Below are 13,636 nucleotides of genomic sequence, written 5' to 3' on the forward strand. Positions count from 1 at the left end.
GCCAGGTCGCTTCTGAAATAAGAGCTATATAGCTCAGTGGGCCTTTTATAGGGATATCCAGTTACAGATACCCTGTTGATATAATCACGAGACATTTGTGATAAAAAAATTGTAACTAGTTCTCCGCAGTGGCAAACGCTCAAATTCCTCCTGGGGTTGGAATGCACGGCGGCATAAACATTTATCGTGACTCCGGCAGCGACGATGATGATGACGGTGCGTCATCGACGAGGTGACGGCCGGCTCGCGTCTCCGAGCGCCGGCCGTCACGCTCGCTTTCTCCACTAACGGAGCTCGGCATGTGCCTGTCCAGTCCGCCATGGCCTCGCGTACAGGCGCTGTGGCCCCGATGGGCAGTGGGAGACGGACAGCGACGGGCAACCGTGGCGCGACCTCAGCCAGTGCGCGGACCCTCCCGTCGGGGAGCAGGTGAGTGCGCTTGTGTGTGCGGGTGTGCGTGTGCGTGCGTTTTTGTGTGTGCGTGTGTGTGCGTGAGTGTGCGTGCGTGTTTTTGTGTGCGTGAATGCGTGTGTGTGTGGGCGTGCGTGTGCACGCTAGTGTTTGCGTTCGTGTGCACGCTACTGTGTGCGTGCGTGTGTGCGTGTGTGTGTGCGCGCTTGTGTGTGCGTGTGTGTGCGCGCGTGTGTGTGCGTGTGTGTGTGCGCGCTTGTGTGTGCGTGTGTGCGTGCGTGTGCACGCTAGTGTGTGCGTGCATGTGCGCGCTTGTGTGTTGTGTGTGTGCGTGCGTGTGCACGCTAGTGTGTGCGTGCGTGTGCTTGTGCGCTTGTGCGTGCGTGTTCGCGCGCTTGTGTGTGTGTGCGTGGGTTCGTGTGTCTCCGTGGTGCTGGCCCCCCACCCCTCGTGTGGCCGTGCCAGATTTCATAGGCCGCTACTCGCTCACGGCACTTGCCCCAACAGTCTGTTGAAGGCTATACGGGGTATGTTTGTCTTTGGGTGTTCTTGTGCATCACAACAAGAGCCATTTAAATGATTTAAGTCGTCTTCTGCATGGATAGGGAGGAAAGGGCCCCTGAACCCATCGAGGCACAAGGATGCGTGTGTGTCTATGTGTGGGGAGCGGTCGGCCTTCATAGGTGCTCGCGAACAGTATTTGCCTCAACAGTCTGTGAGAAGCTATATGGGGAATCTTTACCTTTAGTTCATATAAATGCGAATGTTGATCCCATTCAGTGTGCTCCCTGCGCTGAATGATGAAAAGGATCCCAATTCTACGACTCAGGCTCCCAAAAGCTTTACCTGAGGGGCCTTCTAAAGAAACACGGGGGGGGGGGGGGGTGAGGGGGGGTGAGGGGGATGTGGGGGGGGGCGTGTGTCGTCGAGGCACGCACATGGGTACAGACGATCGCTGGTGTCGCGACGGCGTTTGTGTGTGCGGCAGTCCGGTCAGTCTCAGATCCTGAGTGGCTACAAGACGATGTACACCGTGGGCTACTCGCTGTCCCTGGCTGTCCTCACTATCGCGCTGGCCGTGCTGCTGTCCTTCAGGTGCGTGCGGCAGCGAGCCCATCGACCGCTCGGGGTCCTGAGACATTTGAGACGTTTCCTCCCCTTGTCATCACTCCCCCCCGACACCCCCCCGTCTGACCCAGTCTCACCTGCCTCTCCCCGCTTTCATCTCACTCTGCCCCCCCCACCTTGCACATGATCTCCGCGTCAATATTGAAAGGCTTCCTGACAAAATTATTTTGATAGGGGATGTCGTTTCTTCTCTGCTGTCTGTTTCTGGAATTTCATTTCCTTCCAATCGTTCACAGTACTGAGACCCGACCCCTGTTCGAGTCCAGTCGCATGACTGTCCACCTCTCTTCTGCCCGTCACTGGCTGCCACTCCACATGAAGTTGCTTCGTGAACACTCGGAAATTGAGCGCTGAGTTGGCCACCCGATGAAGCTCAGAGCAGTTTGATTTCAATTCCAGTCGTGCGTATTCCTGCTGTTTTAGTGGGCAGACTTTGATTGATACATTGGCCACGTATATATAACATATTTGTAAACGTGACAATCTTGTCGGGTGGTGGAGGGTCATTGACAAGTATTTTATAAATAAACTGTACCACGTGGCCTAACTCACAAACAAAATGGATCTTCTTGAGATGCGGTTGCATTTAGATAATTTATTATAGTAAAGTTATACATTCTATAATAATTGTAAAAATAGTACAATTATTACTCTGATAGTGCATTTTAACTTAAATTTCGATAAAGGAATGGAAAAAAGTCAGTAATCATCTCAATGCGCTAAACGTTGAGAAACACATTTTTACTTTAATTTCGATAAAGGAATGGAAACAAAGTCAGCAATCACTTGAGCTCATGATACGAGAAGAGAGTCCAGGCAATGCGTACACAAGTGTCGCAAGCATCAACCCTGGAGCACCCCTCCGTCACTCGCAACAGCTCAGAGGGGCCCCTTCGCAGGAGGCCGCAATAACACACGGATCCTACCGTGGTGGAGGTGGCTGGCGGTGCGATTGCGTGATCGCGTCTTCTCGTGATCGCGTGACCACGTGATCGTGTGCTCGTGCGATTGCACGATTGCGTGCTCTGGTCGCGTCATCGCCGAATCGCGTGCTCGTGGTTGCCCAGGAGGCTTCACTGCACCCGCAACTCGATCCACGCGAACCTCTTCGCCTCCTTCATGCTGAGAGCGGCGTCCATCCTGGTGCGCGACGCTCTGCTGGAGACGCGCTGGGATATGCCCCTTGGCGAGTCCATGGACTGGGGCACCCTGATCAGCGACGAGGTGGGTGGGTCATTCCATTCATCAGGAAGACGCTCATTAGTGATGAGGTGGGTGGGTCATTCCATTGATCAGGAATACCTTCATTAGTGATGAGGTGGGTGGGTCATTCCATTCATCAGGAAGACGCTCATTAGTGATGAGGTGGGTGGGTCATTCCATTGATCAGGAATACCTTCATTAGTGACGAGGTGGGTGGGTCATTCCATTGATCAGGAAGACGCTCATTAGTGATGAGGTGGGTGGGTCATTCCATTGAGGAGGAAGACCATCATTAGTGACGAGGTGGGTGGATGATTCCATTGTAAAGGAAGACCCTCATTAGTGACGAGGTGGGTGGGTCATTCCATTGAGGAGGAAGACCATCATTAGTGACGAGGTGGGTGGGTGATTCCATTGTAAAGGAAGACCCTCATTAGTGACGAGGTGGGTGGGTCATTCCATTGAGGAGGAAGACCATCATTAGTGACGAGGTGGGTGGGTGATTCCATTGATTAGGAAGACCCTCATTAGTGACGAGGTGGGTGGGGGGGGGGGGTGATCCCACCGACTAGGGACACTCTCATTAGTGACGAGGTGGGTGAGTGAACCCATCGACGATGAAGACCCTCATGAGTGACGAGGTAGCCAGGTGAGTGAATCAATCGGCAAGAGACACGCTCATTAATGACGAGGTGGGCGGGTAAACCCAAAGACTCGGATGACGCTCAGTGACAAGGTGGGCGAGTGACTCCATTTGGCTGGGACAACACACGAGTGGCCCCATGCGGGAATCAAACCCGAGAATCCGGACGCAACTCACCACGCATCGTGGCGCTGCCGCGTCCTGACGGTGCCTTCACCAGCCCCCACGCCCGCAACTGCCACCTTCTTGTGCACGGCGGCCACCAGTCAGAGCCTCGGCCCAGGCTCAAAGCCCGCTTTGGCTTCCGAGAGCCGACGCGATCGGACGCGTTGCGGCCGATCTGGTCGCAGGCGTCGCTACGAAGGGGTCGCTGTCGTGAACCGGGCTGCAGCGGATGCGACGCTCTTGGAGTGCGTGCTGTATTTGCGTGGGGGCAGCTAAAGGTCACTCGCCGCAAAAGCCCTCGGGAGCAAGTCTGAATCACGAGCAGGTGGGGCAGGGTGAGTGGGCGATGGACGTGGGATGTTGTGGAGGGTGGAGTGGGGGGAGGGGTTGGTTGGAGAGGGATTATCTCTAAAATGTGCCCTTGCCTTCCAAAATGTGCCCCTAATGCCCTGCCATTTGCCTGTCGGAGTTGCGTGTAAATCGGTGGGGGCTAGGCTGGGGTGGGGGAGGGGGGGTGATTGGTCGCTTTACTGTGGACAGCTACCACTCATTCTGTTTTCATACAAAGTGCACCCATTGATGAGCCCAAACCGGAACGAATCGGATACTTCGTCTGCGTAGGTCTTTGTGTAGTTATCTTATATATTGTGAGTCCATCAGCCTCAAGGCTTTCCAGACCAATGTTATCAAGCTGCATTTACACTATGGGGACCTCATTTGCCAGTAAAAATATGATAATTGGTTCTTTACCCTTCTATCTGGCAACAAAACTGACACCTTTTTGCAAGGAGTCATGTTTGCATAGACCGCAATACCTGCAGTCATAATACAAACAAAAGAACATAACTCTGATAATGTGCACTGTCCTTGAAGTTGATTGGTCCACACCCGAGACAGCTTTCCTTCGAGCCTAGTCTCATATGGGTTGGACCAGATGACGCCAAAAGGCGCACAACTCAAGGACAATGCACCATCAGAGTATGAGAGCTCGGGGCAAGCATCTACACTATGGGGACCTCATTTGCCAGTAAAAATATGATAATTGGTTCTTTACCCTTCTATCTGGCAACACAACTGACACCTTTTTGCAAGGAGTCATGTTTGCATAGGCCGCAATACCTGCAGTCATAATACAAACAAAAGAACATAACTCTGATAATGTGCACTGTCCTTGAAGTTGATTGGTCCACACCCGAGACAGCTTTCCTTCGAGCCTAGTCTCATATGGGTTGGACCAGATGACGCCAAAAGGCGCACAACTCAAGGACAATGCACCATCAGAGTATGAGAGCTCGGGGCAAGCATCTACACCATTGGAACCTCATTTGCCAGTAAAAATATGATAATTGGTTTTTTACCCTTATATCTGGCAACAAAACTGACACCTTTTTACAAGGAGTCATGTTTGCATAGACCGCAATACCTGCAGTCATAATGCAAACAAAAAACACAACTCTGGCGTCATCTGGTCCAACCCATGAGACTAGGCTCTAAGGAAAGCTGTCTCGGGTGTGGACCAATCAACTTCAAGGACAGTGCACATTATCAGAGTTATGTTCTTTTGTTTGTATTATGACTGCAGGTATTGCGGTCTATGCAAACATGACTCCTTGCAAAAAGGTGTCAGTTTTGTTGCCAGATAGAAGGGTAAAGAACCAATTATCATATTTTTACTGGCAAATGAGGTCCCCATAGTGTAGATGCTTGCCCCGAGCTCTCATACTCTGATGGTGCATTGTCCTTGAGTTGTGCGCCTTTTGGCGTCATCTGGTCCAACCCATATGAGACTAGGCTCGAAGGAAAGCTGTCTCGGGTGTGGACCAATCAACTTCAAGGACAGTGCACATTATCAGAGTTATGTTCTTTTGTTTGTATTATGACTGCAGGTATTGCGGTCTATGCAAACATGACTCCTTGCAAAAAGGTGTCAGTTTTGTTGCCAGATAGAAGGGTAAAGAACCAATTATCAAGCTGCATTTAAGCAAGCAGACTGTGGACTGGTTTTTTTACCTTCTGGGTCTCATCAGCAGTCAGACTCATTAAACAAATGCTGCTGGATTACCAGATGTTATTGGTAAGAAGGGCTACATTTTAAAATATGGGACCTCCGTTCAACGCAAAAAGCAAGACCATACACCATGTTTACGTGGAGACAACCAAGCCAATGTGATTGCCTGCTCATCTTCTGCTTACAGTCCTGAGCCAGTGATGAACATTCCACATTTATACGATAAGGGCGAGGCTATCCTTAGGATAACCACTTTGGACTTCCTTACGAAGCGGTATTCTTGCTATCGACCCCAGAGGGATGCTGTGCATAGTCAACCCCCAACCAGCATTTGAGCTCGCAACCTTCCATCGGTAAGCTGCTCGCTCTTGCTCGCTCTACCGCTCGCTCTACTGGATACTATATAAACTATTTATTGTTTTACCAGGTAAGGCCCACTGAGCTACATATATGTTTACGAAGCTACCTGGCCACAAATGTGAGCTCAGCGATGTGGCTTATCAAGTTAAAATACATAGCAGCCAAATAGTCTAAACGTGTGATGTTGATTCTAAATGTGCAGGGAAAAACCGGAGGACCCGGAGAAAAAATTCCACGCGACCACGGGGAGAGAGAGAGGGAGACACGCAAACTCCAAATATATAGCGGGCGTCAGGGTCGGGATCGAACCCGCGACCTCCTGTGTACCAGGCGAGGGAGTTAACATCTCACCTCACTCGCGTGCGTGCGTGTGCGGCGCGTGCAGGCGGCGGCAGGCTGCCGTACGGCGCAGGTGCTCACGCAGTACTGCATCGTCGCCAACTACTACTGGCTGCTGGTGGAGGGCGTGTACCTGCACACGCTGCTCGTGGTGCCTGTCTTCTCCGAGGAGACCTACTTCAAGGTGTACCTCGCCGTCGGCTGGGGTGGGTCACATCTCACCACACTCCCTGCACCCACCCCCTTCGAACTCTCCCCCCTCAAAGTAGTGAGCTCGTACAGCTGATGTTGATCTAGAGCAGCGGTGGTCCAACCTGCGTCTCCAGAGCCGCATGCGGCTCTTTAATCCACCAACTCTATCGAAGGGGCATAACGTAGAACGTCCTATGACAGTAGCAAAGACAAATGACTATCTCCCCGTGTTGTGCCGAAAACTGTCTACATATACACACACACTGAAACACAAACATTTGGCTCTTTGCAGAACTGACAGAGTAAATTTTGGCTCTTGATTTTTTACAGAATGGTCACCCCTGATGTAGAGTGATGACTCTAATTTGACATTTGGGTGGTTGAGCCAGATGATTGCGTCAGGAGTAGCACAGTAGATCGCTTTGACGCTTCCTCTTTCGTGTGTCTGTGAATCGGGCGTTGAGTCGCTCCATGTCCCACGGTCGTTTTCTGCGTTACCACCGTCGCCGCACACTGCCGGATAATTTTTAGCATTTTCCTATCGTGCTGACCAAGTATCCGCATCTGCCGTGGCTTGTGCGGTTTGGAGTTGTGCCCATTTGCTTCATGGCAGATTGAAGCCTCGATCTTCTGCATAGGGTGAATAATGATAATGATTATGTACGCAGTGATAATGATCACAGGCTGGTACCTAAGCAAAGGGCATCGCCTAGAGCCAATGAGCAGACATGGTGCTGGCCAGTGTAAAGTGTCACTCCTGATTCTTCCCCGGTGGTATCAACTTGGCGATTTTGTCACACAATCTTCGTGACGTTTTTTGGGGTAAAGCGTGGGCCCTCTTACATTTTCCTTAGCAACGTAGCTTTATATAAAAAACGTGACGAGCGACAAATCTAGCGGCTTTCTATACAAGGGTAATTTCTGGATTCAGTAGCCATTCCAATCGGTTTGATGGACAAATGTGGTCCTTTTACAGGATGCCGTCACAGTGGTGTAACGGTCAGCTAATTGGGCTTCCAATCCAGAAGTTTCTGGTTTTATCTGGAAATCTCCTCCTATCTCCACCCTCCCCACAGTATAAATGGGTAATGTCACACTTGGTCTTAGGGCAGATCACGTGTGATGGGCTAAAGCGTCGGCACTGTCACCTTTTCCAAGACATCTGGCCAACATGGAAGAGTATGGCAAACACCCTTTAGAGGGGCTTACTCGAGCTCTGCCTGGGAGAGGCATGAGGATGCAATTAGAGGTTTTCACCTTTAGCTTTCAGTTTAGTATGCATAACACTTGCTCTTACGCATGGTAAACTGCTCTTTACCCATGGTTAACTGCGTTTTTATGCATGGTAAACTATGGCAAAACTGTTCAGTGACTTTTCAATGGCTTTAGAATGTATGTATGTTGAACTTCTTTTGCACCGTACGTAGCCAACCGTGCTAATCGGAGATGCGGGGGAAGGACAACAAACTAAACACACAACAACAACAACAAAAATATTGATCTAGTGACATTCAGCATCGCTGAGGTTTGTTTGTCAACTTTCCGTAAGGCCGTTTGGCAACGCTGCCCCCCGACTGCCCCCCCCCCCCGAACCACGTGGCAATGATGACGACGACGACGACGACGCGGGCAGTGGCGAGGGGCTGCTCCTGATTCCCACCGAGACATGCGAGCGCTCCCCACCCCTTCTCCTGCCGCCCCCCCCCCCCACCGCGCATTGCTCTGCGTTTGCGCTGTTGACAATCCAATGTCAAAATAAACCGTTAGCCGGGATATTTACGTCCTCGTGTGCATTGTTTAAGAGATGCCTTGATTTGCGAAGCCGTGGATTTTGCACGTTTCGAGCCGGCCCTTCGGCGAAAACATTCTACAAGGCGCCTATGATTTTCAGGTGGGGGGGGGGGGGGGTGTGCTGTGTAGTGTGTGATTTGCTCCGTGTCTGTGTTGCCGGTGGCGCGGCACTGCGGCCGCATCTGCAGGAACCCCCGTGCTGTTCGTGGCTCCCTGGGTGGTGTTGAAATATTTGAAGGAAAATACAGAGTAAGTGTGAACATACATATGTGTGTGTGTGCGTGTGTTATAGTGGGGGGGGGGGGGGGGGCGGTATTGTAGCGGTTAGCGCGCTGCGCTATGAACCCGGCGACACGGGTTCGATTCCCGCTCACTGCCAACACCAGTGACGATTATCTGAACTGGTCCTGGGCCTCCCCTAGGTCGACTCAACCTCAATTGAGTACCTGGTGCGGTGTGTAAAGATCGCCACTAGGGAGACAAAGGCAGTCGGGCGTGGTGCTGGCCACCCACACCCTCGGCCTTTATAGGTGCTCGCTAACAGCACTTGCCCCTAAAGTCTGTTAAGGCTATTTTGGAAGGCTATATGGGAAGGCTATATGGGAAGGCTATATGGGAAGGCTATATGAGAAGTCTATATGGGGGATTTTTGTCTCTTTGTTATACAAGTGAGGATGATGTCTGTGGAGAGCGATATCAGAACCGGTCCTCAGCCTTTCCCTAGGTCGGCTCAGCCTTAAATGAGTACCTGGGTGCAGCGTGGAAATTTTTTTTTCGGTGAATAAGAGTGGATTACTTGCTGACCCACGCATTTCAACATGGTCATCGCGTAATTCACTGATATTGACACGTGAAGAAATTGGAACCGCGAAAGTTATTCCACCTTGGGTGGTGCCGACCAGTGAAATATCATGGACTATCTGGTGCGGTGGTGGTGATGGTGGTGCAGTGGGTTATGCACTGTGCTAAGGTCCTGGCCACCAGGTTCAATTCCTGGCCACGGTATCCACAACAGTGGTGGAATTCAGTCGGCAATTAATGATGAGTTGTCACGAATCGGTTGCCCCGATTCGATTTGAGCCACAATTCTTGTTCCCGAGTTTGTACTGTGACATCCGTATCGTGAGTTTCTTTGGTTCTGTCTCCTTGGTTCCGCCCCCCTCCCTGTTCTGCTGTGTCCGTTCTATTAGCCAACACGTAGCACACACGTTGTCATTTTCATAATTAAATAAAAGACAACATGCGTGATTCCACACATATATTGCAAACATGGGAATCAGTTTGAATTGATTATCGTTATGTGCCTACCAATTGGAATCTGAACCTGACTTGTGCATCTTCTAAGTCGACTCAGCCTAAAATGTGGTTCGGGCTACATCAGCTCAGTGGGGGCAAAGGTGGAGTGGTGTGTGTGGTGGTTTACTCCACCACACCTGCCAATTGGCAGGTAGCTGCCCACTGTGGCATGCACCTGTGATTCGGTGCTTTGGAAGTAAGAGATTGGTGGATCATCTAAAGATATTTGAAACGCACAAACCTGCCAGGCTAAGAGATGGCACATTGGATCTACATATGAAATGCGGCTTGCAAATGTAAACTATTATTATGGCAACACACACATTCTTGATTTCATCTTCGTGAAGTTTTGAGTGGTTATCGTCTCAAATATACTTGGTGGGTTTTCTCCTGTTTCCTCTTTCTTACACACAAAAAACACACTCTTGAATGGAATTGGCCAAACATCCCATGGAACAATTCTCCTGAACGAAAGTCCTGAGATTCAGCAAGGCCTTTCTGAGTCAATTATGGGTGAACGCGCTCACCAATGTTAAACTGTGGACCGCACTTCCAACGTTCGCCGGCAAATTTTCAGATATTCACCATGCGGTTGCTCCTGCAACGCTCCACAATGGCGTACCCACAAACCTCGGCATGAACACATTAACATTGCTGACCGACACAACACATGAACGCAGAAGACGAGAGATTCGGGCAGACTGAACAGGTCTTGTTACGCTGACAATTGGCCTTTAGCTTTGACATGCACCTTTGCCCGTAAGCCTTGCCATGTCCTAACCCATCAAACTCGGATCACCCCCCCTCCCCCATGTACTGTACACGTGCAGCCCGTTTGTCAATCCACTGCTGGATGAGGGCCTTCTCACACCGTACGAGTCGTGGGAGTTATTTGACCATACTTCGCCACGCTAGTCAGTTTGGGTTGGTGAAGGCGGGGAGCGTGGATGTGGAAGCGAAGAAGCACAGAGCAGCAATGGATTTCGCTGAAATTGCCCTCGGCTGCTCACCACATAACCCCACAGCAGCCTATAGCAACCCGTTTGTGCACGACGGTTACCCATTCAAGCACTATTCAGGCTTACTTGGCTTCCAAGATCTGACGAGATGGGCCTATATACTCTGTGATTTGACCACAGGCAACTCCCCAGAGTTGAATACCAACAGTCAGAACAAGATACTGTGGAAACCATTCTTGTCACAATGTAAAACCTCAACAACAACAGAAACAACCACAAACTACATATTCCCAGCCAACATCACAGCAATCACCGCTTCACGTGACATAAGATTCACTATGAGGGTGAACAGGTCCTTGCCTTGTGCTGTATCATTTTGCATTGAGTAAGGACCGATATGTAACAGAGGGGGTCCATGCCTAGCAACATCTGGCAGTTCACCAGCATTGGTTCGAGCGAGCCTGATTCATGCGACGTTGAGTTCCGCATCAGCAGGGACAGGCACAGTTTTGCTTGTGTTGGATCAGCGCTGCTGAAATGGTGGACTCCTAGACGGTCACGTGGCCGATGGAATGTGCAAACAATGCTGAACTTTCATTAGTTTTTATGCACTTGAAAAGGAAAATTTGAATCTTGACGCCGGCACATAACGGCCTATTATTGTGTATGACGTCAGGGGATCTTTAATCGAAAATAAATATTTTTTGGGGGGTTTGATTGCGTTATTATGAAAGTGTTGTTACCCGCTACCACCACCCAACACAGATGACAAGTACGGCCTGTCACGTAAACAATGTCTACTATGGATATTTAATGTCCACCATGAAGCAGGTGGCATGTTGTAATGACTTGGTTACTACACCGGAAGTAAAGATCAGGGAGACATCTGGATTCGACCCAGGAACCTCGGTAACGAGCGGCGAACGTGTTAGGCCATATTGATGATAGTGACATGGTATGGATGATGATGATGATCGTGATATAGCATGATGTTGATGTTGGTGACATGGCATTGTAATCACAGGTGCTGGGGGCACAATGAGAACATGGGCTACTGGTGGATCATCCGCACGCCCATACACCTCGCCATTCTGGTGAGAACACGTGTCTCCCCTTCGACATTGCATTGCACATTCTTATAGAGTAGAAGCCAGAGCCAGCCCGTCCGACAGATGTGATTGATGCAATTGTTTTTCTCCAAACTACAAACATGAATGGAACTGCATTGCACGAGTGAACTAAGGCCTGCGTGGGATTTCGCGCACTACTACCATCCAAAGTCAATAAAGTGAGTTCCCATTCAAGTGAGCATTGAGGGAGTGATCATCTCCTCTTCACAGCCCTGAACCAGTGGTGTATATGCCACGTTCCGATTGTAGGGGCGAGTCTATCCATCATGCAATCACTGTTGACTTACCCACAAAGTGGTTGGTATTTTATTGACTCCAGAAGGATGATGGGCTGAGGCAACCCGCAGCTAAGATTTGAACTTGCAGTCTTGCCACTGAGCCATCTGGTTGAATACCCTCTGATGGTGGTGTGAGACAATCTATTTTTGCAGGTGTTTTTGTTTACCTTATTCAAAGTTTCGATTCAAAGCTTTCGTGACTGCAGGGATTCATATTCTTAGTTCTTTCGGTAAAGTCACGTAGAACGAAAATAATAATAAAACAATAACATTCTCACGACGTTTCGATTGCAATATAAGCAATCATCAGGTGTGGTTTTCACACCTGATGATTGTTTTTATTATTATTATTTCCCTTCTACGTGACTTTACCAAACGAACCAAGAATATTTTTCAAAGTTCATAGGTTCTACATCGCTCATGGCCAATACCATAGGTCCCCGTTTTCCTGTGGTCACATTGAGTGCTTCCTCGACGCTGTATGGAAAAAAATCAGAAGAAGTCCGATGTCAGATGTTCAGTACCTAAGTAAAGCCCATTAGCTATACTGTGGTGGTCTTTTTCAAGGGTGACTTGGCCTACTCATCCTAAGTGCTGTGACCTAGAAGTAATTCCGCGTCATCATCTTTCTCTGGACATTTATACTGCCCGCTGAAGATTGCAAAGAGGCAAACACAAAAATTAATGCGCCGTAACTTTCCCCAGCAAAGATTGAGGTCATCACCTGCATTTCGGTTAATGCACCCTTCCAGCATATCTTTGCAAAGTAAAAATCAATTCCGAAGATGTTTTGAGGACGAGTTATTGTATAAACATTGTGCAAAAGTTAAACTTTTGAGGCACGGGTTTAGTAATAGGTTGGTGTTGAAATGTACAGCATTCTAATTCTCAACCCTACCTCACCCAACAATGACCACACCTCCCTGCACTCATTGGAAGACAGCGGGATGTGTCGGTCGCCTGAAAATGGGACAGAGAAAAGCTGGTGATGGCTCACAAAAGCAAATATGACGAATGTGACAGTGTCCCCAGACTAGGGCTGTATATTATATGTACAAAACCAACGTTGGTATTGCCAAATGGGCCATTAATTTGCAACGCATTCCGCGGGCCAGCGTTAAGTTTACAAAACATGCGGTAAATGGGTGGTATGGGGGGTTGTGGGTTTGAGGGGGGGGGGGGGGGCAAATGCAATGGGGTGGCGAGGATGGATGTGAGAATGATTTGATCCAAAGTGTTGCTGCGTGTAGCTTGGTGGTTTCTCTACTCATAACCGCATCCGTGAAACGTGCAACGCTAAACTCCTTTCTGCTCCCACTCCCCCGTGTGTCTTTTTAAATTTAATAACTAAAATATTACCAGGTCTCCAATTCACTTTGTTTCTTTTCAATTTGAACTCCACGTCTTTTATTCAAATTCAAGTTTGTCGGAAGGACAGATAAAAAGGGTACTCGCGTGCTTCCCGCCCCCCCCCACCCTCCCAAAAAAAAAGTCTTACTTGCGTACAGGGTAAAAATGTAAACATCGTTACAGTTTGTCGACCAAATAAATATAGGCGCTTTGCACGCAGCGATACATTTTACGTCAAAATAATCTACTCGTGATGGATTCCGTCGAATTACAGACAGCTATAATCAGGATGCTGTGGTGAAAACAATGCATCAATCACGCCGCGCAGCTCCATCTGCGGCCATTCGTGCAGCGATTCTGGTTGAGAAAAGGGTACGTTACAC

The 13,636-nt window shown here is 49.4% G+C and overlaps 1 protein-coding gene across 5 annotated transcripts in view; it reads left to right on the plus strand.

Moving 5' to 3' along the window:
• Nucleotides 1-13,636, plus strand: part of LOC133353500 (glucagon receptor-like) — a 68,117-nt gene that overhangs the window by 38,992 nt on the left and 15,489 nt on the right. For all 5 annotated transcript variants that reach the window (XM_061569787.1, XM_061569789.1, XM_061569788.1 and 2 more), the window contains 6 exons: nucleotides 314-429; nucleotides 1,400-1,506; nucleotides 2,607-2,763; nucleotides 6,304-6,463; nucleotides 8,429-8,489; nucleotides 11,520-11,589. In XM_061569787.1, coding sequence (XP_061425771.1) covers nucleotides 314-429; nucleotides 1,400-1,506; nucleotides 2,607-2,763; nucleotides 6,304-6,463; nucleotides 8,429-8,489; nucleotides 11,520-11,589 — 671 coding nt within the window. The remainder of the gene's footprint in view (nucleotides 1-313; nucleotides 430-1,399; nucleotides 1,507-2,606; nucleotides 2,764-6,303; nucleotides 6,464-8,428; nucleotides 8,490-11,519; nucleotides 11,590-13,636) is intronic.

Source organism: Lethenteron reissneri, chromosome 44, assembly GCF_015708825.2.
Source record: "Lethenteron reissneri isolate LAM-NWPU_2019-01 chromosome 44, ASM1570882v1, whole genome shotgun sequence".
Taxonomy (NCBI): Eukaryota; Metazoa; Chordata; class Hyperoartia; order Petromyzontiformes; family Petromyzontidae; genus Lethenteron; species Lethenteron reissneri.